Source organism: Pantherophis guttatus, chromosome 2, assembly GCF_059756535.1.
Source record: "Pantherophis guttatus breed Tessera chromosome 2, ASM5975653v1, whole genome shotgun sequence".
Lineage (NCBI taxonomy): Eukaryota > Metazoa > Chordata > Lepidosauria > Squamata > Colubridae > Pantherophis > Pantherophis guttatus.
In genome coordinates, this window is record NC_142064.1 from 119,943,002 (window position 1) to 119,970,615 (window position 27,614).

General features: G+C 42.6%; 2 protein-coding genes across 3 annotated transcripts in view; one reads left to right on the plus strand and one right to left on the minus strand.

Moving 5' to 3' along the window:
• GNL3L (G protein nucleolar 3 like) overlaps positions 1-25,586 on the minus strand; it is a 43,681-nt gene extending 18,095 nt beyond the window's left edge. Inside the window, exon 1 of the mRNA XM_087888685.1 lies at positions 25,476-25,586. The gene's annotated coding sequence lies outside the window, so the exon portion shown is untranslated. The remainder of the gene's footprint in view (positions 1-25,475) is intronic.
• Positions 13,711-27,614, plus strand: part of FGD1 (FYVE, RhoGEF and PH domain containing 1) — a 64,916-nt gene continuing 51,012 nt past the window's right edge. The window contains exon 1 of one of the 2 annotated variants that reach the window (XM_034434108.3): positions 13,711-14,514. In XM_034434108.3, the coding sequence (XP_034289999.2) occupies positions 14,385-14,514 (130 nt within the window). In that variant the 5' untranslated portion in view covers positions 13,711-14,384. Of the gene's footprint in view, positions 14,515-26,991; positions 27,121-27,614 lie in introns of those variants that run through there. The other variant, XM_087888683.1, reaches the window with a different exon arrangement.

Genomic DNA, 27,614 nt, shown 5'->3' on the forward strand with positions numbered 1-27,614 from the left:
TCGTTTTCCAAAAGAGCGCTAGAGAATGTGCAGTTACGGTTTGCCAGATCTCATTATATATTGCTCATTATATATGCCCTTGTACAAAGAAAGCGGCTGGATTAGTGGAACAGCCAACGAAGGATCTGGAATGCAGAGAAACTCCTATAATCCATCCCTGCCTGTAAACCTATACAGTATTACTGTCAATCCAAGACGTGTAGTGCAATGCATTTTAAAATGCGTTTTTGAGATTCATAAGTATTCATAATCCACAGCTACGTTTATTTAAGAGTTTATAACCGGGGGGAGGGGGGGAAATGATACGGGATAAACCGAGAAGCTTGTTCAAGGTGATGGGGAAAATATCAAACCGATGCAGAAATGTATATATTTGTTCCTATGGAGAATATACAAAATAATAACGGGAATGAAAGAAAAAAAAAAGTGAGAGAAGAAATAAGGTATAATGTACAAAGGGGAAAATTCAGGACTGGAATAAATCTGGAAATTTGTGTTAAGGGTGAAAACTGCTCATTTACTCTCTTGTGCAATAAGCTGCCTGAATGGAGGCAAGGATGTGTTGAATATGCCAGGAGACAGTTGAAGAAATAAGTGTATTGTTTGTATACAGAATGCGATGGCTCTGTATGCATTCCTGGAAGTTTGGATTCAGTCTTGCCTTTTTTTTTTTTTTTTTAATTAGATTTATATGCCGCCCTTCTCCGAAGACTCAGAGCGGCTTACAATGCGTTAAGCAATAGCCTTCATCCTTTTGTATATTTATACAAAGTCAGCTTATTGCCCTCACAAACTGGGTCCTCATTTCACCTACCTTAGAAAGGATGGAAGGCTGAGTCAACCTTGAGCCTTGGCGAGATTCGAACCCTGCAGTAATTGCAGGCAGCTGGTCTTAATCTTAATAACCAGCTTAATAACAGGGTGCCTTAAACCCCTGTACTACCAAGGCTCTTCCCTTTTGGGATACAATAAGATGGTAGTCACACAAAACATTAGATTTTTTGATCAACTCTCATTGGAGACTGGAGACTACAGGCTAGACTAGACTAGACTAGAATAATAAAAGAGTTGGAAGGGACCTTGGAGATCTTCTAGTCCAGTGATGGCTAGCCTTTTTCTCTTTGGGTGCCAAAAACATGTGTGCGCGCATGTGACAGTGTGCACATGTGCTGGCAGCTGGCACCCATAATGCAATGTGCACCCCACCGCACATGCACACACAACCCCCCCATGCCCCCCATGCATGCTCACGCGACCTCCCCACGTGACCACCGCCACCCGCGCATGTGCGCGAGGGGTGGGATTAAATTTTTTTAGCAACCTGCACCATGTGGGGGGGGCTTTTTTTGCCCTCCCCAGGCTCCGTAGGCTTTCCTCGATCCTCTGGGCGGGCAAAAACGCCCCCCATGGGCTCTGGAGGCCGGAAACAAGCCCGTTTCCACACTTCTGGAACACGCATGCCACTCCTCCCCATAGATATGTGCGCGACCCCCTGGGCATGTACGCGCGTCTCCCACATGCGCCCTACCCCTGTGCATCCTGAAAATCAGCTGGCCAGCGGGAGGCGTGCATGCATGTGCAGTAGACGTGAGCTGGGCAACGGCTCGCGTGCCCGCAGAGAGGGCTCTGGGTGCCAGCTGTGGCACGCATGCCATAGGTTTGCCATCACGGTTCTAGTCCAACCCTCTGCTCAGGAAACCCTGTACCGTTTCAGATAACCTGTTCTGCTAGCAGCATTTTATTCCTTACAGTTTAAAAAATAACTGACATCTGAAAAGCCCTAGACAGGGTCAGAGCTATTTTAAACAGAGAGTAGTACTGTAGAAAAAAAGCTACCGCTCCACTTGGCCTTTCTGTCCCCGTTTCACATTCTGTATTTACACAGTGCCTGCAAAATGTTTGTGAGACAGAAAAACACAAAAGATGTGATTTAAGCATCTACAAAAGAGGTCACGTTGTGTTTATAGGACCCATTAAAATATAGCTTATTGAAGCTTATTTTATAAAGTACTGTATATCACAATTAGTTTGGTTCACATAAGACACACATAAATTATTTCTGACAAACAATAATAGTCGGATTAAAATAATGTGCTAAACCAAAGCCAAACAAACTTCACTGCAGCTTTGGATGTGATGTGAACCAAACCTATGTCTGGTGTAAAGATCTGAGTAAGTATAGCATAATCTGCGGACATCAAATATAGTTTATAGATGGGAGGAGTAAACAAAAGACTATTTGCATAATACACTAAGTCATACTTTGCTTAAATATGTTTGTTGAATAAATCACAGTTGGCCAGATACATACTGCATGTAAATTTTAAAAAGCATGACTTAATGTCACGTTTGAACCAGTTCAAAAAAATACAGCAGCCATAATCCAGATGATTTTAAATTTATGGAAAGTAACTTTTTTGCTGATTAGTGATTCTGGTAGCTTTACATAATATATCAGAGTCAGTTTACCGTCGAATACCGTTTTCTGGGAGACAGAAATTATCAGTGTAGAATAAGATTCTGTCTTAATAGGCCCTTGATGTAATCTGTTCTGGCATTTTTCTGACAAGCAAATATTCAACAGGTGATGCTTTTCTATACATGCATGCTCGGGTGGGGGGAAAAAAAACTTGCTATGCAGGCATTTAAAGGACAGCAGAAAAATCCCATGAGAAAAGAACCAACTGGAAACAAATGCGATAATTACATCTCCCTGTTTTATATAAGCATCCTTTCCAACTCAGAGCAAACAACCTGGATCACCTCGCACTATAAATTTTTTTTCTTCCTTTCAATCATCCCATAACTATGCATGGATAATGGTGATGCTGGATGGGGATAATAGAAGCTATCCCCAAATAGCTCTATATGGCCCCAGGACACTGGTGACAGAATATATTCTCATACTGTGGGAGGCTTGTACTCTTTCTGCAGTACCGTTCTCACAAACTGTCTTAAAGGAGTATGCAGCATGGAGGGAGGTTACCAAGACGGGGCCAGCAGCTGGCCCATCTCATACTGTGTGTATGAAATGTAAAATAATAGCCTGGGAAAAAGACGATCAGAGAATTCATCCTGATGGAAAGGGCCTCAGATCATTCATTTTTAAATTTTTTATTTTAGATTTTTTTAAAAATCCCGCATTAATTATTTTTAAAAGTAATTCAAGGTGGCGAACGTACCTAATACTCCTTCTTCCTTCTATTTTCTCCACAACAACAATCCTATGAGGTGGGTTGGGTTGGGCTTGGAGTGAGCGACTGGCCCAAAGTCCCCCAGTTGGCTTTCATGCCTAAAGCGGGAGATTAGAACTCAGAATCTCCAGGCCCCTAGCCTGGTGTCTTAGCTGCTACATCAAACTTACTCAGTGCAGGACCTGCCAAAGCATTTTAGATAAATGTCTACATTCCTTAATTTGTCCTCACCTCAGGATCTCAGTTAGTCTTGCCTAGAATTCTCTTTGTGTATCTATTTTGGCCCTGAACTGCACTTTGCAATGAACAAGAATTACCATACAGGTGGTCCTTGACTTACAACGGTTCATTTAGTGACCGCTCAAAGTTACAACAGCACTGAAAAAAAGTGATTTATGACCATTTTTTACACTTATGACAGTTGCAGGATTCCCATGGTCCTGTGATCAAAATTTGGACGCTTGGCAGCTGACTCATTTTTATGACGTTTGTAGTGTCCTGGGGTCATGTGATCACCTTTTGCGACTTCTTATAAGCAGAGTCAATGGGGAAACCAGATTCACTTAACAACCGTGTTACTAACTTAACTGCAGTGATTCACTTAACAACTGTGGCAAGAAAGATCATAAAATGGGGCAAAACTCACTTAACTGTCTCGCTCTGGAACAGAAATGTTGGGCTCAGTTATGGTCGTAAGTCAAGTTGTATTCTATAAAAATCTAACAGATCTGACTTTTTGTGCTTGTGACCACTTGGAAAGATAATTTAAGGAGAGGAATCAAAAGTTCTGTTCCCCATGATTTCAAACTCTAGAAATGTGATTTTTTTTCCTTGCCCCGTGGGACTAGTGCATGAGTTGTACCATTTAGAATCTCAACTGTCTGTATAAGGATGTGACTCAGAATAATTTGAGGGAAAAAATAGAACGCAAGCGAATAATCAGACTGCCAATTGAGAAAGCTCAGACAAGCTGCCAAAAGTGCATTTATGTGGAGGCTTATAGATGGAAATAACTCTGAGGAGAATAAAGGGCTCTTTGCAATACCACAGAATTGGGACATAGCTTTCTTTGCTCTGGGTTACAGAGAGAGTTGCCAGATGTGGCTTGTTTTAATGGCTGCTGTCCCATGTTATTGCAGCACATCATAACCTTGTAGGCTAAAATGGGAGCCTCTTCCAAAATGTTACAATTCCAAGAAGGCTATGGGACAGCTTTGATTACTTTTAAGAAGAAAAAGAAAAAGCCAGAATGCTGTTGCAGATCACAAGCTTCTCAGACAAAAACAATAAAATGAGGACTCTATGCTGGATTAGTTTTAAAAAGGTTCATTGTTTATATCTGTAAATGTTACTCATTGATTGATTTCAAATTTTAATACAGATATTCTACTTTTTAGGATTACTGGCTTTTATAAATAGCTTACAGGTCATATAAATGGTATTTATTTTAATTACATGGTTCTGGATAGAACTCTTTCTTCAGGAAATTAGCAGTAATAGCTCTGGGGAGAGGGAACGGAGCATTCAACTGAGCAGCTTATGTCTTACTCATCCCATATTTTATTCTTTTATTTCATGCTTAAAATGGATATGCCATCCTTCAAAACTACCACCAAAATTCTACCCTCTCCTTCTAAGTATTTTTCCTGTAGGCCAGTTGGTAGGAACATATTATCTTATTTGAAGTCATACAGCCTGTATTGGCTCATCTCATTGTCTAGCCCAGTGCTAGGAAGCACTGGCTTTTTAGGGTCTTGTGAAAGGGCAAAAGCTCCTAGGGGTTGTGGTAAATGCCATACACCAAATTCAAATGGGGACATCTGTGAACGCAGTCCCCCCACCCTCCATGCCCAGCTGGGGGTCCGTAAAACAGATCATGGGAATTTTATTACTATACAGACTAACATGACATTCAATAGCAAATGGATACTGAAGGAGTGATCTATCATTAGGTGGAGCATTGGTTGGGATACTGGCTCAAGATTAAATACCAAGGCTATCTTTCCTGACGGTGGCCCACCATATCTCCCCCTGACCATCACTACAGAGATATTACCGCAGACAAGTACATCAGTCCCTCTTGATTTTCTTCTCCTTGACTTGAAGCAAAAGGCTTCAGTTCATTTTCCAATATTTTACTCAACTCTCCAGCAAGCATCATGAACTTGCAGAATTTCCAAGCATAATTACTAAGGAGTAGAAAACCTGGAGGACGTAGATTCAGGAGGTGAAGTTCAATCTGGGGGCTTATTGCTGACTTTGTATAAAATATACAAAAGTATGAAGGCTATTGCTTAATGCATTGTAAGCCGCCCTGAGTCTCCGGAGAAGGGCGGCATATAAATTAAAGCAAAAAAAATAAAAAAAAATAAAAATTGACTAGGGTAGGTTTGGTTAACAGCTTAAATAGCAAACCTAGGCCAACCAATGTGCTTCAGCTAGATGATCAGTGGACATTTCAACCTAATCTATCTCACCAGATAGTTGTTAATAATAAAAATAGAGGGTGCATTCATGCTGTTTTATGCTTTTCTAAGAAGAGGACATAAGGGTAGGAAGAATCTTTATCATTTTGGCTAGTAGTTTCCTGCAGAAGTTTTGCAGTGAACAAGGAAGAATATAGCAAAGAATTGGGTTATCCGTAACTGCTTAGAAGTCCCCTCTGAAAACCAGATTCAGTTTCCTATCTCCCCCTCCATAAGCACCACACTCTGGTAAGCTGACATTAGAGACCATCAGAAGCCCAGGTCATTGGCATATTCTGCAATGTATACAACCACTCTTCTTGGCTTGGGAACAAATAATCCAAAACAGGATGTGACAGATTCATCATAGAAGTGAATGCTGAAGTGGAAGAGGCCACGAGACTGGCAATTGGAATCAAAGCTTCTGACATGACCTCAGCCCCTTTTACCAAGAATTGGAGGGGTATTGGGAGATGATTCAGAGGCAATTTAACCCTTTCCTATTTGGATTTATAAGATTTTGCTATCCTACTGAGAAGAAACCAGCACTGCCTGTAAGCTGGAAGGAGCCTTTTTGCATGCTTTTTTATGACTGTGTGTTCAGTTGCAGCCAAGTTTTCTTCTGTGATTATGTGTGCGTTTGACTGAATGAAACACAATTTGTTTGTTTAGCACAGCATTGAAAGGCAGAGAGGAGTTAGAAGCTGGACAGTTACACAAGTAATTGAGCATAATTAATATGATCTGTGTATCTTTATTAAAAGGAAAGATGCTAAATGCAAGAGTCATCATCTGGAAACATCACATTTCTTAATGGATTTTGGCCACAATGGGGGTTTCCAAAGCAGGATTTAATTGTGCAATCCCTCTGCTTCATTCACAGATTTTTTAAAATAGTATTCTCCAGGGAAGAAAAGATGGAAGGAGGAAAGACAATAGGAACACAATGACCATCCGGCACAACTGTTAAGTCTTGATTAGTTTATGTGTGATTTGTAGAATAAACCACTGTTGGCTAAGGCTGACCATTAAACCATGTCCAAATCACTTTCATTATGTTTATAACACGCTAAGCCACACAATAGCCAAACACATTTTAATTTAGTTGGCAGTGCAAACCCAGCCCCTATGATTACTTAATGGGTCAATGTATCCAGTGAATCTAGACAATGCAGTTGAATAAAACATGGCTTGGTTGACTATGGGTAAGTGTATTATTTGAACAAAGCCAGAAATTACCAAGGGATATAATTCGTCACTATAGGGTGGGGGAAGAAAAGCAGAATCTGCTATGTCTAAGCAAAGGGAAGACTTCACTTGACAAAAAGCTGGTTAAAGGATGTATTAATCGTTTGGGAGAGAGAATGTTTCTGAACCAAAGCAGAGGTGAGAAAGAACGGTGGTGTATTTTGTCTTGGTGTTGCTTATAGGAATCAACGTGATTTGCAAGTATTCTGCAGAAGAGATTGCATGAAGCAGGCCTGGGACATAATCATACGTCTGTTGTTTGGAGGGTGTGGTGAAGCAGAGAGAGTAGTGCGCTATTAGCATTTGCATGTCAGCTTTTGAGTGGTTCGTGATGTCTAAATTTTGGAAAGTGTTTTTAGGTAGCTTAGCAAGTGTGAATAAGTGAGTGAGTAACAAGAGAACTTCTTAGTAATTAGTGCCATTAAAGATCTTTAATAAATATTAATACAATGGTAAGAGTAATTTTGTGCAATGCTAATAATCCCTCTCCTAAAAATGAAACATTTATCCATGACTGACTTTGCACAGTGCACTAAGCCATAATAGCAATCTTTGCCCCACATGTATTTCTTTGGTGAATTTAACCACAGCATGGCTTGTCCACTTAAACTAGTTGCCTTGGTTTGTGTAGCATACTATATACACTGTAGCAGAAGCCCAACCCTATTGGCTGTATCCACAAAATATAAAAAGCTAAAATGTAATTTAAAACATAGTCAATGAAGCTGGTTCAATTTATGTCCTAGCATTTTATACAAACCCAGCTAATTGTGGCTCATAAACTATCATTAAGCAACATAATTTAAGATAATGTATAAATCCAATCAATGTCACAAAACAACGTGATATGAGTTGTCTCTACGGATGTGAATTAAAAATAAATAAATTCACTCTTTTAAAAATGTAGACCTTCAAGCAATGTAAAACTGGGCATTCATCTCAGAAGACAATGAATAATCCCCCACCCCACTGAATAAATCTAGGGGGGAAATGGGAGAGGCAACTAGCTAAAATGCCTGATTTTAGATCTGGCTCTCCTCTTTTTTGTGCCATCAAACGATTGAATCTGTGAAAAGACATAGGATCAAAAAAGATTTCAAATGTGTATAGAGAGAACAGGAAATACTCTGGATTCCTTTCCCTGGCTGGAAGTTAATTCAGCAGCTCAGATTTAGAGAAGAGCTCTTACAGAAAAAAGTTATATCTGAAAAGTTATATCGTTTCTAAAGAACCACTTTGGCCACTGTAGACCAGCAAGCCACAGTACATCTTCTGTCCCCTTTTCTGAGAGATCGGATGACTTAAAATTGGAGAGGGAGATGCTGGAATTGGATCTCTTGGAAGGGAGACAAATGGATTTGGGAAAAGAGGAATCTAGAAAAGCCACAGGAACAGTGAGGCTGCTCGTCAGAGATACATTTGCTGGCTTGAGAATCCCTGTACATAGATGTGTCCTTGTTATGTGAGCAGGCAGCAGCGTCTAAGTATCAAACGGCAGAGAAATTTAAATGACTGGTATCATGTCCAGAATTAGAAACAGAAAAAGACATGGGTTTTTACAGCAAAGTATATTTTTGATTTGAGCTTCCACAAACCTCCATTACAGTTATCCGCAATGCCACACCATTGCAAATTGTGGAAGAGCTTTTTTATGCAGCACCATCTTGCCTCCCATAGCAAATGATTATATTTACCTATGTCTACCAGATCTGGATTGCAAAACTCAGGAGGACCACTAGATGAGAAGCAAAGGCTTGGTTCTCTGTAACTCTTTGGAGTAATTGTCTGGATTTTGTTACACAAACACACAAAACTCTGTATAGGCAATTCTCCACTTACAACAGTTTGTTTAGTGACCATTCAAAGTTGCAACGGCACTGAAGAAAGCCAGTTATGACTTTGTCACACTTATGACCATTGCAGCATCCTAATGGACACATGATTAAAATTTAGACACTTAACAACTGTGAAAGGGGTCGGTCCTCTCGCCTCTTCCGTTCAACATTTATGTGAAGCCGCTGGGTGAGATCATCCGTGGTTTCGGGGTGAAGTACCATCAGTACGCTGATGACACTCAGCTGTACATCTCCACCCCGGATCACCCCAATGATGCCCTTGAAGTGATGTCCCAGTACCTGGAGGCTGTGCAGATCTGGATGGGGAGAAACAGACTCAGGCTCAACCCATCCAAGACCGAGTGGCTGTGGTTTCCGACGTCCCGGTATAGTCAGTTGGTGCCATCACTGACTATTGGGGGCGAGTCGTTGGCCCCCACGGAGAGGGCTCGCAACTTGGGTGTCGTCCTGGACTCACAGCTGTCTTTAGAAGAACATTTGACGGCTGTGGCTGGGAGGACTTTTTATCAGGTCTGCCTGATTCGCCAGTTGCGGCCCTTTCTGGATCGGGACTCGTTAAGTACGGTCACTCATGCCCTCGTCACTTCCCGCCTGGACTACTGCAATGCTCTCTACATGGGGCTCCCCTTGAGGAGCACCCGGAGGCTCCAGCTGGTCCAGAATGTGGCCGCGCGGGTGGTTATGGGAGCGACGTGGCGCTCCCATGTGACGCCCTCCTGCACGAGCTGCACTGGCTCCCTGTGGTCTTCCGGGTGCGCTTCAAGGTTTTGGTCACCACCTTTAGAGCGCTCCATGGCTTAGGACCAGGGTATCTATGAGACCGCCTTCTGCCACCAGTAGCCTCTCACAGACCAGTACGCTCCCACAGAGAGTGGCTCCTCAGGGTGCCGTCGGTCAAACAGTGTCGACTGGCGGCCGGCAGGGGGAGAGCCTTCTCTGTGGGGGCACCTGCCATCTGGAACGAGCTCCTCCCGGAGATATGGCGGATCCCGGATCTGCGCGCTTTCTGCCGTGCCCTTAAAACTTTCCTTTTCCAGCAGGCTGGCCTGGCCTAACTTCTTTTTTAAATCGTTTTAAATTTTAAATTTGTCTTATAAATTGGGGTGTTTTAAATTTGTTTTTGGGCCATGGTATTTAATATATTTTAAATGGTTTTTTAACATTTGTATTATGTGTATTTTATCTTGGCTGTTCACCGCCCTGAGTCCTTCGGGAGTAGGGCGGTATATAAATTTAATAAATAAATAAACAAATAAACAACTGACTCATATTTATGACGATTGCAGTTTCCTTTCATAAAGTCACTTTTTGTGACCTTATGAAAGCAAAGTCAATGGGGAAGCCAGATTCACTTAACAACTGACATAACTCAACAACTGTAGTGATTCACTTAACAACTGTGACAAGAAAGGTTGTGAAATGGGGCAAAATTCATGTAACAAATGTCTCACGTAGCAACAGAAATTTTGGGGCTCAATTGTGGTCATAAGTCGAGGACTACCTGTATGTTATGTGTATGTTAGAACTGGTCAGTACTGTCAATTTGCTTTGCAGAAACTGGAGTTTGAACCAGATGCTGCAGCTTACAAAACATAGATGGCTACAGGTCAATTTCCATCTCTGATCAATGAGTCAGACAGAATAGAGATAAGTTAGTGTGTGCTTGTTGATTCTTTACAGCACAATACTTCAGTGTATCATAGAAGCACTCAGAGATTGGATTCACACTAAGTGCAATGCCATGCTTAATTATGGTTTGTTCAAAACTAGAATCAATCAGTTTTATACAACAAAATATGCCATAAACTATGTTTTAAACATTTGTTTTTAGGGTCTTTCATACACAGGACTCAAAGCAGGTAAATTATAATATAATTTAGCACAATGTGTGAACCTAGATATTATTTCTAGATCTGTGTGCAAAATGGGGTTGCTGAACTGCAAAGCATAGCAGTACCTCAAAGGGATATACAAAATTCTACTTCACAGCTTGCATCTAACAGTTGGGTAATATTTGCAACCTAGACCTGTAGTCCTAACATAAAAGTGCATTTATACAAAACACTTAAATAATTTTTTTTAGTAAGTAAATCTTATCTAGCCAAACTTCCAAGAGTGGCTATTTTAGATTCATACAACACTGTAAGCCACAAACTTTAGTTAAGGGATATATAATGGGATATTAGATACTAGCATGGATATGCTTGCTAAACAAACTAGAAAACAAATGGAAAAATTCAGCCTTACTCACAATTTGTGATTTCATGGATCCATGAGACATTGGGGAAAAGAAGGGAAACAATGCAGCTCTCGGCCAGAATAAACATTATTTATTCCTTAGCATCGTGATGACGAACCTATGGCATGTGTGGCTGAAGTGGCACAAGGAGCCATGTTGCCTATAATGCGCGGCGTCGCCCGTTCCTCTTCCAGGTTTCTGGCACGCATGCGCACACGACGATCAGCTGGCCTTTGTGCATGCGGCAGTGACGGAAACCGGGAGAGCTGGTCTTCCATTTTCCGGCTTGAGTATGCGCACCAGCCAGCTGATCGGTGTGTGCACATGCGTGGCAGTAACTGGAAGACTTGCTGGCCGGCGCGCATGCACACGCTGGAAACCAGAAGTACCTTATCCAGCATGTGCATGCCTCTTGGGCAGCTCCTCTTCCTGGTCGCGGCCCTGACTAGCAAAGTGTTCCCTTTTCGGCACTCAGTGCCGAAAAGGTTTGCCATCACTGCCTTAGTATGTAGTGAGAACCCAACTGATTAAGGTTTATTTAGTTAAATATGATTAGAGGAGGCATACCTTGGCTTGTTGTGCAGTCCATATCAGTAAACTATAAGCTGCATTAGTTTGCCATCCTTTCTGAAGTGGTTTTGAGCCAAAATTTGCCAGGGACAGTGTAAAGAACATAAGAATAGTGTTGCAGGATCAGACCAAGGCCCATCCTAGTCCACCATTTTGTTTCTCGTGCTTCTGGGGCAATCACAAGTGATGTGGAAGATACTTGGTTCTCCTACAATCGATATTGGAAGCATATTTCTGAGACCCCAACTCTCAGTGGAGTCTTCATCCTAGCAGCCCTTGATTGACTTCCTGCTCTCTCTGAATTTATCCAAACCCTTTAAACCAGGGATGAAATCCAGGAGGTTCTGACAGGTTCTGGAGAACCGGTAGCGGAAATTTTCAGCAGTTCGGAGAACTGATAGCGGAAATTTTGAGTAGTTCAGATACCACCTCTGGCTGGCCCCAGAGCGGGGTGGGAATGAAGATTTTGCAGTATCCTTCCCCTGCCACGCCCACCAAGCCAAGCCATGCCCACCAAGCCATGCACACAGAATCAGTAGTAAAAAAATTCGGATTTCACCACTGCTTTAAACCCAACCATGTTAGTGGCTAGCACCCTCACATTTTGTGGCAATGAAGGCCACCGTTAATTACCTAAAGATGATAGCAGGATGGATCAGAAGGGAGTAGGGAGCAAACGGTTCAGTGTGCAGAGCTCAACAGAATTTTGAAACTCGGTGGAAGAGATGTGATGAGGCTGTGTTTGTGCAACATGCAAGCGTAGAATGTGGTTCATGAGTGAGGTTCAATGTGTTCTTATAGTCATAACCAGAGCTATTATGGGATAGCTAAATCCTGAAAAGCCAAACCAGGAAATCATTTTCAAGGATGATTTCTGCTGGTGAGAAAAATGTTCCACACAGCAGCAAAAGAAATCAAGAGTAGCTGTTTTAATATCATGTTGTTTAGATGGGGAAAAAGCTGCTTTTTCTCATGTAGCTTCTGGCTTGGCAAAAACCATGTTCTGTGCCTTTACATTGTTTAGACTGAGCACAGCTGTAGTGGTTTGCAAGCATATTTTTGCGTTTTTTCTCCATCCTGTGAAAAGCAGAAAATGGTGGGTGGGTGGGTGTATATGGACCTAAAGGCATTTTGCTACCTTTTTTTTTTTGTTGTTAGTTTTTAAAATAAGCATTGAATTTTATTCCTCCTCAGGTTGGGGAAATTAATTTGAAACAGACACAAATATGATTTCAAGGCCATACAATCCCTATCAAGCTCTGCTATCATTGTTATTACTCTGTTTAATATTGGGAGCTGGTTTGAGGAAAAACAAGTCAAAACTGACAACAGGAGTCGAAAACATTGAGAATTGTGAAATTTCTTTGAAATGTTTGAGAAAGAAAAATTCCAAGAGATTCCAGTCCTGATGTAGACACAAGTAAAAGTACTTAGTAAACATCTGATCTTGGCTTGTTTACAGTTTGAACCTTACTTGAAAGAGGAACCAAAAAACCCATGCATATTATGAAAACTGCATGACTGGTTCAAGATTGAGAAAGGAAGGATTTAACATTTTGGAGAAGACTGGTAAGTTCAGAAAGGAGAGAAGGATAAATTCCTGAATTCCAACTATGAGGTTAGAAATAAATGAATATATCCATTCCGTATGGATATTTGTGTATATAAGCAAAACACCAGTATGGCGTAGTAGTTCAAGTGCTGGACTAGAAGTGGGGAGACCAGGTCCTAGCTCCCGTTTGGGCAGAGAAGCTGGCTGGGTAGCTTTGGGCCAGTCAGTGGGAAGTTGGAAACCAAAAACCTACTAACCCACATTGGACCAACCAGCATGGTGGATTATGGTCCATAACCTTCAACGAAGAGACCTTTGTCCTGCAGTGGGTTGGTTTTGGTGGATAATAGTAATAATCTGCAGACACGCAAAACATTTAAAATGTGCACTTCTTTTAAATGCTATCAGAGATCAAAGTTTGCCTTTTGCCCTATCCAAGGCTTAAAAAAAAGGCGGTACACTACAGAGAAAGGAAGGGGGAAAAAACCCAACAACCTCCAAGTAAGCCGAGTTCAAAACGAGCTGATTTTTTCTCTCCCAACAACAGCTGTTAGCCCAACCCTCCATAAATTGCCAACACCTCCTCTTTTTCAGACTTTTGTCAATATCCTCGCGGATAGGAAGGAGGGGGGGGGAGAGAACCCAATACTCTCCTCCTCGGGGAGGCGGTAAAAGCCAAGAGATATTCATGGCTGTGTGGGGCTAACGAAATCCCATTTCTATCCAGTTATGAGAAAGAAAAGCCAAGACCCGAAAAGCTAGGATTGAAATCTGCTTGCAAGTACTCGTCTCTCAACGCCTGGCGCTGCAGTACGAAAAAGCCAACCCACTCAGCGAGGAGTCGGTGTGGAGCGAGCGCGGCGGGAGGAGGAGGAGGAGAGGAGGAGGAAGCGAGGGGAGTGGGAGAGCGAAGGACTTAGCAGACGCTCCAACGTGGATAAGCTTCAAGCTTTCTGATACATTCCTGCCTGGCCAGGGCGACACTTCCTGCAAGAGCTGTGCCGACTTGTTGCAAAGATCTGTCTTAGAAAGCAACGAAATCAATCCACTGGGTTCCTCGTCTCCTTCCCGCGCCTTCCCCCACCCCGATCGCTTCCCCTTCCCGGCTCCAGCGACGTCCTAGTAGGTCGAATCCAGATCCTTTCTGAAGGAAGTCGGGGCAATTTGATGGAGACTTCAAGCAGCCTGGCGTTTGGGGGGCGATCGCGGGGGGATTTTGGAGGGGACTGAAGAAGGGAGGGAGGGGGTGGCAGTGCAGACATGCAGAGAGCCAGCGTGATGGGGATGCCCAGTCCGGAACCCAGTGGATCATATTCCCAGCAATTCAAAGCCATGAGGTTCTCCTATCACATCGAAGGGGGAGCGACTACTTCGCCCCAAATCCGAGCTGGTAAGCGCCAGAGGACTGGGAAGGGTGTTTCTTGGGGCGAGGGCTTATGTGCTTTGGGGTAACAAATAAAAGCAGCAGTTGCTCCTTGACGCCGAGCGAAGACGGGTACAGTCGTACTGTAAAATAAATGCTTGGTTTCGATAGTCATCTTTAGCAAAGGGAACTAATGCCTAATGGTTAAAGGCGAGAGTGCCTGTATCCCAGAAGGATCTCGGGTTTTCTTCTGCAGTTGGGGGAGAGGGATCCCACGTTAGATCAATGAATTGAAAAAGACATTGTTTTCTTTGGAAAAAGAAAAATACGTGGAATCTGGCGAAGATTATTTGGGTGTCTGCAACACGAAAGCTAAAGATAAAAGCGCGGTGGAATTTCATTTTCGTAATTTGTAGCAGCTTTGAGTTAAAGTAGATTAAAAAAAAAAAAAGTGGTGTGGGGAGGGGAGTTTTCTTTCCTTATGCCGGGGAGGGAGCAAAAGCAATGCTGTGCTTAAAATAATTCCATCGTTGTAGGTAATAGGGTTAAAAAATGAGACATTCCGTTTTAGGCTCCTGCCCCAAAGTGCTTACAATAGGAGTGTGGCTCCTGCTTCTCTTGTGTCCTATTTTCCACCTCCTCTTAGGGTAGTTAGCTTGGCCTTTCATTCTGAAAGTTTCCCCCTCCCCTGTTTTTTCTTTCTTTCTTTTTTTTTTTTTTACAATCCTGCCATTTTGCTTTTCAAATCCCTAAAACTGCAGGCAGCTTTCGGAACAAAGAGACATGGCAGTTAAATTGAAATGGAGGAGGTTCAGAAAAGAGATGTTTGCAGGAATATTAGCTTCAGCACTCTCTAATCCCAGGATTTTTTTAAACACAGCTGAGGAAAACAGAACTGCTTTGATTTCATATGCAATTCATTTATCTCCTCTCTTCCACCCTTTCGCAGGCAATTAGCTCCATAGCCAGGCAATTGAACTTGGTGCTATTGAATGATCTTGGAGACAACTTGTTGCCAAAGTTTCTATATCTGGAATATTTATATTGGGATTATGTAAATTGCATCAGTGGAACTCCTTGCCACTTTGTTCTCTGGCTGTGTTCACATGACATGCTGAGCTGTAAAAAGCCAATCACTGTGTAGTGAAAGCATTGTGACAAGACAACTGTATGGCTAACTTGTGGTTTACCCATATGAATGCAGAAAACTTGGATAAGTGAGTAAACTATGGATTAGCATCCATGCAAACAGATGCAGAAAAATTCAGAGCTTTTAACCATGTTAAAAGCTTACAGAGGAATTAATCATATGTTCATGTACTGTACAGTATTTAGCTTAATGGGATTTTTATGCTGTATCTTCTGAGTCAGATGCCAAACTGCTCCCAATCAAGGTGCAAATGTGCAGGTTGGTGTCTCTTTTCTCCCCACACCTCCATTGATGTGAAGAATCTCACAGGAGATATTGACACATTTGAGTCACCCTTGCAAGTCTGATATTCTTAGAAGCATTGTGTGGCCTGCAAAAAGCTGTGAAACACACATACCGGTAGGCATATCTCAGGTACAGAAACTGTGACTTGAGAATAAGGTATCTTGTCTCTCTCTCTCTCTCTCTCTCTCCCCCCCCCTTCATAATAATTGGGATAGGGAACCTACACCAGCCTTGCTTTTAAGCATTCTTGATTATGATACCAGGCATCAGGCCTTAACAGAGACAGTGCTTCCTCCTGGCTAGAACTGAATGGAGGCCTACAGAGTTGGCTTCAGAGCATAACTCTAAGGGGTGGGGGAGATGAAATGGGATACACAGTGGAGCCTTTCTGGCCCTGGTTTTTTCTCTGAGATGGGGCAAACCTTTTCCATCTCCGCCCCTTTCCTTTGTTGATTCAGGCCAGAGTAAGCTTTGTGTCTTTCTCTTTTTTCCCTCCCCCTGTGCCTCAACCAACACCTGGCAAGACTGCAAAGGCATGGGGTGGGTCCTGCCACTGTGAAGAGAAACCATACAAACCCAACAAGCTTTTCATCTATAAAGCCAATATGGCTTGGATTAAGGCCCTGGTTTGTTCCTTCCAATGTTAAAAAATATACAATCTCTAGTACTGCAACAACAGCTAGTGTATTCTCTCCGTTCCTTCTTTTTTAATCTTTCCAGACCACGATCTAGCTACTAGGCTCTTCTTTTGTTTTTGGGCTGAGGAAAAAACAACAACCCAGGAATCTTGGCTTTCTGCACTCTGAGCTTTGAAATTGTAGACCTTTTTCCTTCAGCAGCCAGTGGGCTGAAGACCTAAAGCTGCCATAAATAAGATTGTGGTGTCGGTTGCCCTCAGTGATCTAGGCCCAAATTGCTGGGTGGCAGTGTAGTGTCATAAGTTCTACATAGTTGCAAACAGAAGGGTCCTTACAGCTGGGAGAGAATAGGGGTCTGCTGGTGTGCTTCTGTCTCTCACTCTCACCCTTCAGGCTAAGTATTCTCCACTATGTTAGGAAGGATAAATGATGATGATGATGATTAAAGAGATCTTAATCAGGTCTGTTCACTTCAACTGGAACCCAGTTTAAAGGTTCTGCCTATATGTGCATCAGTTCCATTTTGCAGTCCAGGTTTTCAGCCACAAAGGAAGCCTGGGTTTGTTGCTTCTATAAGTGGGTGGCTGACTGGCATGGCTTGGATGCAAAATGTCTTGCTTAACAGGAAGTGTGTTGGAAATCTTTTGCTCCTTAAGAGCTAGTCCAGATTGTCCCAACTTGGCACCTCCAGATGTGTTTGCTCTCCCAGACTGCATTGGTTGGGAGTGTGATCTGCTGTAGTACATGTAGAGCAGTTTGGGAGGTGCAAAAAAACAGGAATGTTGTGAGAGACACAGGACATTTGCTGTATGGAATTGGCAAATGAAGTTGTAGGAAGGCAATTTACAATGGGGAAGGGACAGCTGTATAAGTAATGATTGTTTATAGGCTTTTTTTACATTCCTGCAGGAGCAACTGGCATGCTGTTTGATTAGGTGCTAACCATCTTTGTCCCCTGATTCGACTCTTTCCCCCATTCCAGTATCAGTAACTGCATTTCTGATCTCCTCCCTTATCCTCCTTTCATACAAAGCTTTGAGGAACTGCTTGGTTGACATAAAAACAAAGCCACATCCTGGCTCCAGGCAAAGCCACAGGGGGACTATCTGGGGGCCAGAGCCTGGTTTAGGATGAGGCCAAAAGGCCCAGGCCTTCTAGCTCCTGCTGTGGAGATGCATGTGGTCTGAAGAACTTGATGCTGGTTGGCTCAGAGGAAGGGACATGTCTAAGGAACTTTCTAAGGAGAAAGGGGAGAAAAGATGCTTACCTTGTTGCTCACCTCTAATGTTTTCTCTGATCTTCAAGCGGATTAGAACAAAAATCGATGGGAAAAGAAAATCTGCTTCAGGCCCTAAAAAAAGTCTCATGTTTATTTAAAAATGCATAGTTTGATGAAGAGTAGACCCCAGAGTTTTAAATCAAACTTAAATATGTGTGTTTCAGCAGTTCAGCTAATGCCTCATGTAAGTGAACTGAGGTGTATCAAGGAATGTGGGATTAAATTTTAATTGAATAATGTTGAGGCTGGAATCTTATAGCTACCTGTGAAGAGTATAAGTTAAAGAGAGCTTGCTTTTGAAGAGAGAGAAGTAGGTTTGTGATGTAGTGCTATTGTTTTTAATCTTAGTTGAGTTCACATAATATGCTGAGTCCCCAACCAATGAAAACAAAGGTTGATTTAATGTGTTGTGTGAACCTTGCCAGTACTGATTTATTCAGGGAACAATTTTTAAACGATCAGTGGCTTTGTATTTTTATGAATTGAATCATATTTATTCTTGTACAGTATTATAATTATTTGCCTCACTATAAACAACCAGTACCATTTAGTCCCAGAGATTAATTTAAGAGCTTGCTCAATTGTAAACCCATATTAAATCTTGCAGTCACATTAGGGGAAGTAGTGATCCAATAGTTCCTAGGTTTTATTGAAGTATTGAGAATCTAACTAGTGCTTTAATCAAGCATTATGACCTATTGTGTAGGCTGAACCAAAAAGCCTGCATTCCAGATCTGGGAGTAGTACCACTTAATGTAGTTTGTTTGATCTTTGCTTCATGTGCTGTGAGAAACTAGCTACTTTTGGAATGATGAACAAAATACAATTAGACAAATCATGGTTTGGTGTGATACGTAAATCCAGTCTGTAAGACTGTTTTGGAGATGTCTAGAGGGGTTTGAGGTACCACTGAGTAAGTAGATAGTCCTGACCTATGGACCACATCTTATTGATAGAGTTTTCTTGAAATTAGTGGGAGCTTCTATCATTTTCCATGGGGAAGGTACAAGAGAATTCCTGTTGAACTTTGCTTTGATTGATTAGTGACGTGTGTGTTTTACTACCTTAAGAAGCCAAAGCTCTTGAACTCGTCCAGATGGGTGCCGAGGGGCATTAAGGAACCCTTGAGTAGAAAATAGAGGGTACCTCTGGGAACTGCTGCTGTCTTTCCATGCCTACAGTCTGATCTGGCTGGCCCCACCATTTTTTCCATGCATCTGGGTGAGAAGTGCTATTTTTAGAAAGAGGCCGGGCTGGGGAACTCTGGGGCTGTAGTTCACTGTGTCAACGGCAGCTGCCAGGTTCAGCATGGGGAGGGGGAAAATTCAGCCTGAGACTTGAGAAAAGTTTCCTAGGCTGAAAGGGGAAGATTGTTGAGGAACGGTACACCTTGTTTGTTAACAGCATAGTCCCAAAGATTGCTGGGTCAGCAAATAAAATGTACCAATCCTGATGCCCAGGATGTGTCACTGTGACATCCCACTGGCACTGCAGCTATGCTGAGACCGTTATCCCACCTCTTAATGCGGTTGCACGAATTTGGGAGTAACTTTGCCTGAGCTTTCCACTTTCAAATTGTATGATGTCAGAAGATTAGGATTTGGCAGAAGAAATACTGTTCAGAAGATGCATATTTAAATTGTGCAACTGGCAAATAATGTTCAGAAGCAGCCACTGTCTCAGATGGTTGCATGGAGAGTCCATATCAATGATTGTCGTCCTCGCTTGGAAGACCCTTGATCAATTCTCGGACAAGACTTCTATGTTTAATAAGAATTAATAAGATAACTACAAGCTATACAAAAATACAATACTGTACAATCTATAGTTCTATATCCTGTAAAGATGGGGATTGTATGAGGACAAGGGGTGGAGGTGGTGGGGGGGAAGGAAAATAATGATGGGAAATAATAACTCTTGTTTCCATATAATTGTTTCCAGGATCCAGTTTGAAAATAATTCAGATATTTTGAGGGAAAGACTAGAGACGAATGGAAGAAATGCAAGATGTAGAGCTGGAGATAAGAAGCCAGGGTTTTGGCAAAGGTAAAACTCCCATAGAGAAAGTTGTTTAGGAAAGGATAGTGTACCAACCATACATAACAGAATTCATGTAAGTATCTCAGACTGCAAATATACTGTGCCCAAGAGAGGCTAGCTTATACCAATCTGAGCCACCAAATGTTACATGGTGCACATCTGTAACCAGCCTTAGGAATTATTGGTAGACTTTATCCATCATGCTAAGCCCTGTGTGGTTTGTTTGCTTTTGGCTTAATATGGTGTGCAAACATAGCCAATTATGCTTCAGTTCACCATGGTTAAATAAACCTTTGCTTAGTGTGATTGGTTTCTCTGACCACCCATTATCCCAAACTGACCTTCACCTTCCCGACTAATTGCTCATGTAGATCAGCCGACTTGGTATGTGTGTGTGACTTGGGAGCAGAAAAAGATAGTTTGATGCTGCCCATTCTGTCACTCAAATTATGTACTTTATTAGTGTATACCTGTGCTTAATAATATGTGGAGGGCAGATCCTGTCCTTGGGATGAATAAATGGAGAAGACTTGTGTGTGTACAGCATCACTAGCGTCAGGTGGTACCCGAATTAAAGTAGGTTAGGGTGTGGCTCTTCTTCTTGCTGCCTGTTCCACCCACATTTCATTTTAGTGCCCCACTGTTATTTTAGGGAGGTCATGGCACAGCATATCTAGTGTTCCACCAATGGGGCAGGACTTCTATCAAATACTACAGCCATTCAGCCACTGGAATTTCAACATAATCTTGTGCTTGACACATACATGTTCTTGACATTAATCTTTTGATACCCTTCTCTCCCCATTGTTCTCTCCCCTCTGTTATTTTACCCTGCCTCGCTGCCCCACAGATCTTATATTGCTCTGGTTAGAGATCAGTAAACTCTACTAAAGCACCTTTGGGGGATGCTGATCATTGCAGCACTAAGATAGCATTTCATAGTGTAATCAAGAATGATGGCTAATGAAATGGGAGTCATTTAGCATATATTACATTGGGACAGGCGATGGGGGAATGGTGACTGAAAGAAACAGAAGCACAGCCAATCAAACTGGCCAACTGAGATGTCTGCTCTCTAGTGAGCTAGGAAACCTGAATTCCCGCTGTTTCTAATAATTGCTTATATTTTAATCCCTGTTTAATTAAACCATTTTTTTCTTGCCTTCTTACTGTATTTCCTGAACTGCAAAGGGTTAATTCCCTCTCCAAAATATACATACACACAGAGAGACACAAGCAGGGTGAGGGCAGGATACATCCTGCTGCACCACCCACATTTGGCCTCTCCTCCTCCTCCTTCCAACTTCTTTCCTTTTGCAGAACCCTTAATGCGTTCCATATGGGCCCATCGTGTGTACAGAAGCTTCCGATAGGCCTGGGGCTTTGATTGTTGGTGGGATGGTCAGGCAAAGAATCCTGCGTGGCCTCAACCAGCACCCACACCAGCCTCCTTAAACTGCTTTCACAGCATTTATTGCTTTTTGCATTGTAACCCTGGCCAGGAAGGAGGAAAGGAGGGGGCACACTGCAATGCAAGCTGATAATATGGATTGTGACTATTGCTTGCCCCCATTAAGTAGTGCTTATCAAGGGTACATTGCAGGATTATTTTTACATGCTCAAGATTTTATTTAGTAATTCATCTATGAGTGGAACCCCTAGGTCAGCAGGAATTTCAGATACTCTTTTTTGGATGGGAATAGAGGGCAGAAGATCTGTCTGCATAGCCATGCAGAGTTAACTGATTTCCGTGCCGATACTGGTGGCCTATCTGGCTCTTAACTGAATGGGCTGCATGGCTTTATTCTTTCCAAGATCTAAGAGCTCCCATGTGTTTCCTGGCTAGTAGAATTTAGAAAGCCAGATTGCCAGCTTGTCTCTTGTTCCTGTTTGGAATCGCTGCTCTATAATTTTTGGAAACAGGCCTTTAATTTTCTGCAAGCTGGACATGGTTTGGGAGAAAATGAGAAAGGGAGGCTTTTAGGGTGGAGTTAGGAGGTAGCCTGCAACCAGTTCAGATTTTTAAGTAAAAGGAATGATTGCCAAGGATTGATGCCCAGTTCTGAATTGTCTCTCTTGAATTGAGCTCTCTTGAAGAGTGAGAAAAGCCCCCAAACCTATTTTCTTAAGTCAGCTCAATCTTTGGACCCAGATTTGCATCACCTCCATTTTGACAGAATGATGCCTTACAACAGCTGTGATTTGTGAACTCTTATTGCCCAAATACTTGGAGTGATCCATTTGCAAAATGTTTTCCGTCCTCATTGTGCCAGCTCTGTGTATGTGTCTGTTTTGGCTATATTGTGAACACACTTCTTAAGACCATTAAACCATCTGCTTACTGAAAGGTTCAATAGAAATTCTCCAATTGCATATTAATGGATGGTGTTAATATTCTACTCCATATTTGTGGTAGTGTAGTTGAAGCACAAGGGGTTGATTATGTTCCCCATTAATAGAGTGGGGAAGAAGACAGCAGTGGGCTTTCCTCCCATCCTGAAGACAGAAGGAAAGCAGGAATCCACTGCCTGACACTGGTCCTTTTGTTATGTCTTGAAGATGAGTCCAGCAATATTGCTGTCCTCACATGGGGCAGGAAACCAGTTTCTGCTGCTGCTGCTATGGGGAAATGAGTAGTTGGAAAGGGGATTCTTCCTCTTCTCAGCTGCCTGTCCCCTCCCCCTCCCGCCCCAAGTGTGGGTCTCTTGCCACCATGCCAATATCTGCTCCTACTTCATATTGCTGCTGTCCTTCTGACATAGGGCCAGCAGTGGCATTCTCAAGCTAGTGTGGAGGTAAGAATAGTTTACAGAGGTAGCCACAGCCGTTGTTTGGAATACTGATCTCATGAGAAGGATTCCATCAAGTTGATATCCCTATCAGAATCCAGAAACAAGAAAATGTTGGCAACTAGGAAAGACTCTCTTTCCTCCAGCTGGATGCCCTGCAGGTCACCAACCGCCCTGAGGCTCCTCATGCATCTAGAAAGTTCGCACAGAGCAGGATTTGTTTTCCTTTTTTAAGTGGAAAACACCGTGTCTTACCAAATCACCTTGATTTGGCTTCCTCCTGCCTCAGTGTCAGGGTAGTCCTGAGACAGGGGCTCCAATGTGAGAATATGTCCTTGGTGCTTGTTAGGCAGGCATGGGTTTGTATGGATGACCTGTCAGAGAAGGCTACAAAGGCTGAGTGCATTTCAATGACTACAAAGATTGGAGTAATTCAAGCAGTGGGTCTTTCCAGTATATGTATGACACTACAAAGATCGGAGTAATTCAACCAATGGGTTTGACAGCTGTGTATAGGTGTGACAGCTGTGCACCGAGGAAGAACTGCAGAAAGAAGACAAGGCAGACAACATCTGGATTTGGAGACCAACCAACTAATAAGTCCTGGACCAAATAAAGGTGGACTATTTCCTTGAGGTAATGATCAGCAAGCAGAAACTTGTGTATTTGATTTATTTGTCATGGACTCCTATGCTTGGCAAGACTGAGCAGGAGTAGGAGAAGGGAAAGTCAATTTATTTACTTATTTATTTATTTATATTTAAATTTATATAGCGCCCTTCTCAATGGGCAAGATGGATGGGTAGAATTAAGAAGAGAACTGCACTGTGCTTCTAGGAGCTATGGCGTGACTGGGACAGGTCAGGATCGCGAGCATTTCTCCATACAATTACCAAGGGCAAATCCATGGTCCTTAATTTTCTATGAACATGGTGATTTTAAAAAAGATGGAATAATCCAGAAGAAGAATTTACAAGGAATTTCTCCCAAGTCAAGAAAATAGCTGATGATTTTAAGGGGGGGGGGGGGGAGAGAGAGAGGAAGTGCTGAAGCTATTTTTCATAATCCAGCATTTGATATGGTTGCATTTGCTCAGAAGCGCTTCCAGCCCCACAATTAAACCCTGGGGAGCTAAGTGCCAATCCTGTGGAATTAAATCTCATTTTCCTCTTTCCCTTTCACCTTTCCTTTAACTATTTTAATTAAATGTATCCAAATGGAGTGGGAGCCTCAGTTAGAACTAATAGCATTTACTAAACATATTTGCATATAGTCCCCATCTATTGGTGGAACAAAGTAAATGAGTCCTACGAATGTCAGGAGGAGGCCAGGAAGAAGGAGGCAAGAGCTGATAAATGAGGTGTCTGTTCTTCAAATATACCTATTGATGTGGGTCAGGTGTGTGTTTCATTGCAGTTGTATGGAGGAACTAATTGCTAGAACAACAAAATCTTGCTTTCCCTGGCTCTGCTGGCAAAGCCATGACATTCATTTTCTGTTCTACCTGGAGCGTCAGATTTGCATGGCCAGGTGTTTCCCACTTCCCTCCCCTCCTCTCCTCCTGTCTTAATAGTTAACAGCTTTAGGTAGGTGACTCCTGCGCAGATTTGACCCAAATATCACTAGACAATTGGTGCCTTGATTGTCAGGAGAGGGCCTGCTTGTGAGATGTCTTGCAACCTTACCAGTCCTTGGCAGGCTGGAAGGGATGGTCTGATCCCGCCTTTCTCTTCCTGCCCCCATTAGCAAAAACCATATGAGAGTCGGAGCCTAAGTGGACAATGGACTCTGTTCTTCTCCCCCTCCTTTTCTACTGGCAAGGGATACCTGTTAAAGATATTATGGAAATGTTTATTTTTCCCCCTACTTGGTTGGTGTGTGGGTGTGTGTGGGTGTTGCATATGTGGATTTCAGAGACATCCTAGCCTCAGGTTTAGTTAATGTAAAATGGAATTCAGTTGTGTACTAAGCAGCTTTTTCTCCCCTCTGCCTTTCTCTCTCATCTGGAAGATTGGGGCTGGGGCTGGGAGGCTTGCTGATCAGCAGTGGGGCTAGGCAGTTTTCTCTTAACCCCCACCCCTTTCTTGATCCAGCTCCTCCTGTCATCTTATTCCTGTTGGTGTCTAATCCCTGCTTTGAGACTCATTAATCTACTTGAGTCAGCATGGCTTGTGTTATGGGGGTGGGGAGCTTATGAGTTGAGGGGAGAAGAAATATTAAAGAGCTCTGTAAGAAAAGCACACAGAGCCTTAGGCTGTGATAGCAGTGGGATGGTGTGCAAAAGGGCCAAGGCCCTGGGGGATAAGGAAACCCCCCCCACCACCATCTGTTCCTTTCGGTCCTTAATGCAAATGGTATCAAGTTTCTGGAACAGGTAGCCTGCTGGGGATGAGGGCAGCTGAGGGTGTTTTTTGTTTAATTCTGGCTGCCAAGTAGAATTGTAGGAAGAGTACAGATTTGGCATTGCCATTTGATTCTACCCTCCGAGGCCAAATTTAAGGACACCAATCTTCCTTTATCCCCCATGGTGTGTTTGTCATGCTGTCCCATCGCCACCACTTTACATAGTGAGAATAAGACTCCTTAACTGCCTGCAAGGAGTCTTGTGCCTTTTTAATTTTGAAAGTGGGGGAGAAAAGAGGGGAGGAGGTAGGTGACAAAAAGATGAATCCAACATTTTCAATAATCTTTCTGGATGGCAGTGAAAGCAAGAGAGGTGGGGACTAACCCCCAAGCCTGTCTGAAATTCCCCACCCAGAGATGGGGAGTCAGTTGTGGTTAATCATCTGTCAAGGGGAAGCACTCACCTTTCCAAGTACCAGAATTCAGTGAACCGTAGGGTTGGCAGGAAGCTCTCCAGCTTCGGAAACTCTGGTTCAAATATGCCCTGCCCCTCCCAGAGAGAACAAGGAGCAGCCTCGAGGCTCACTCCTGACACGGGTGCGGCAAGCAAGCAACGGAAGTGCAGCAGGCGTGCCCTCGCTGGCAGGGCTGTTTCCCACAGGTGAGGTCACTGGTAGGGTTAAGGTGGAACTAGGATTCTCGGGAGTGGGGGAGAGATGGTTCCTTTTTTTGCCTCTGTCTTGTATGTTTCCACTGTCTGTGCAGAAGCATAAAGGGCAAGCAGTTCATTGTGCCATGTGATGTAGAACTCATGGTATGAGACGTCGAAAATGGTTTCAGAACTGCAGAAAAGGGAGTAAGTGGTTCTCTTGGAGAAAGTTGGTTTGGGGAACATCTGGAGTTTCAGGGTGGGCTGGTCTTAGACTAAAGGGAAAGTTAAAGGGTATTAGGACCCTTTTCATACCAAGTGGCAAAGCAGTTCAAATGGTTCCATAAAACTGGGTAATTTTATTCAACATCATCCCTTTTCTGGAAAGCGCAGAAGAAAGCCTGAAGCCATTATCAGACCCCATGGCTAGATAACCCAAACTTAGTTGTAACAACATCTGCCTTTTCGGCTTTTAGCTAAAGCTCCGAACTCCTAAGGTCTGTTATTCTAGGGGCCTTTTCCCACACTGTATATATCTCATTGTGGCTGGCACAAAGAGAAATAGAGAAATGTCTGCCAGAGACTGAGTTCCCTATATAAATAGAAATATTCCCCAGCGGAAATGCAATATCTAGCTTTCTTTCCCTCACCATTGGACTATGGCTCCCAAAATTCCCAGATATTGTGGATACCAGGGTAGGGAATGCTGTTGCTTAAACAAAATATGTGAGATGATTGCAAATGTTATTTCTCCACCTCCAGCTCACATCACTGACTATCATGGAGAAAAGTGCCTGGCGTCATCACATTGTCTTCTATATCTGTTAAAAACTTTATAAAGTGAGGGTTCAAAGCAGCGGCTTCTCCGTCTCTCCTATAGGTTGAGCTAAAGTCTATATTAGAAAAATAATGATGTTCTGTCATTTTAAGTACATTCCATTTTTTTAATGGAATATTCGCGTGCTTTTTGATTGCTTAAAGTTTAAATATGAAGTATGAATTTGGGGTTCATAGAAATGAACGTGAGGTTAATTTAATGGACAAATCACTGAGACAGATAAACTTTTATACATTTTAAACTATTTATTTCAGTAAAACAAATCTCTGACCAATTTAATCTGAATATGGTCATATAAATATATGGACTGACTGGAAGACCTGGATTATATTGCTCTGTTCTTGCACTTGGAAACTATGGTTTCAATTTTAGATCATGATCATGGTTAATGTCTTGAAATGAGAAAAAAAATCTGTATTCAACCAGGTGATTTTGCTACCTTAAAGAGGCAGGTAGGTTCCTGTTTGGGCAGTGCTGTTCAAGACTATTTGACCTGGTGGTTGCTAGGATCAGAGCCAAGAGGAGGAATTTTAACTTCTTCCCCATATTTTCCAGGACACAAAGAGACTTGAGAAGGGGGTGGCTGGAGAATAAGGCAGTGCTTGCATAGATTTTCTTAGAGGTGAGTGACCAATGGGTTCTGGGGTCTCTCAGCAAGGGAGGAGAATGAAAATAACTCATGGATAAGAATAATACTTTGGCTGTTGTTTAGTGTGGTGGTGCTGGATCCAGAAAGATCAGACTCAAGGGGTCAGATCTGCCTGGGGTTTTAATTCCCCTTTGCAACAATATGGGATTGCAAAAACTCTTGTTCCTTCAGGGCAAACTGTACAAGAGATTTAGTCATTGCAGCCATTTTTTCTGTTCTGTGTCAGGCATAAATGCCTCGGGCTGTATATTTTTAAAAAGTCAGCTATACTAGATCTGTTTCCCCACTCTGTGGATGAGCATTTGTAGATGGGGTGCAGAGGGGATGGGCCGTAATGGGAAACAGTAGGAGAATTATTTCTCACCGTTGTTCTTGAATCTAGCTTTCATTGTAATGTAGGTTATTCATGATTTACTAACTCGGGAACAATAGTTGTCAAATGGTCTGTCTGTTTATCTAATAATTCT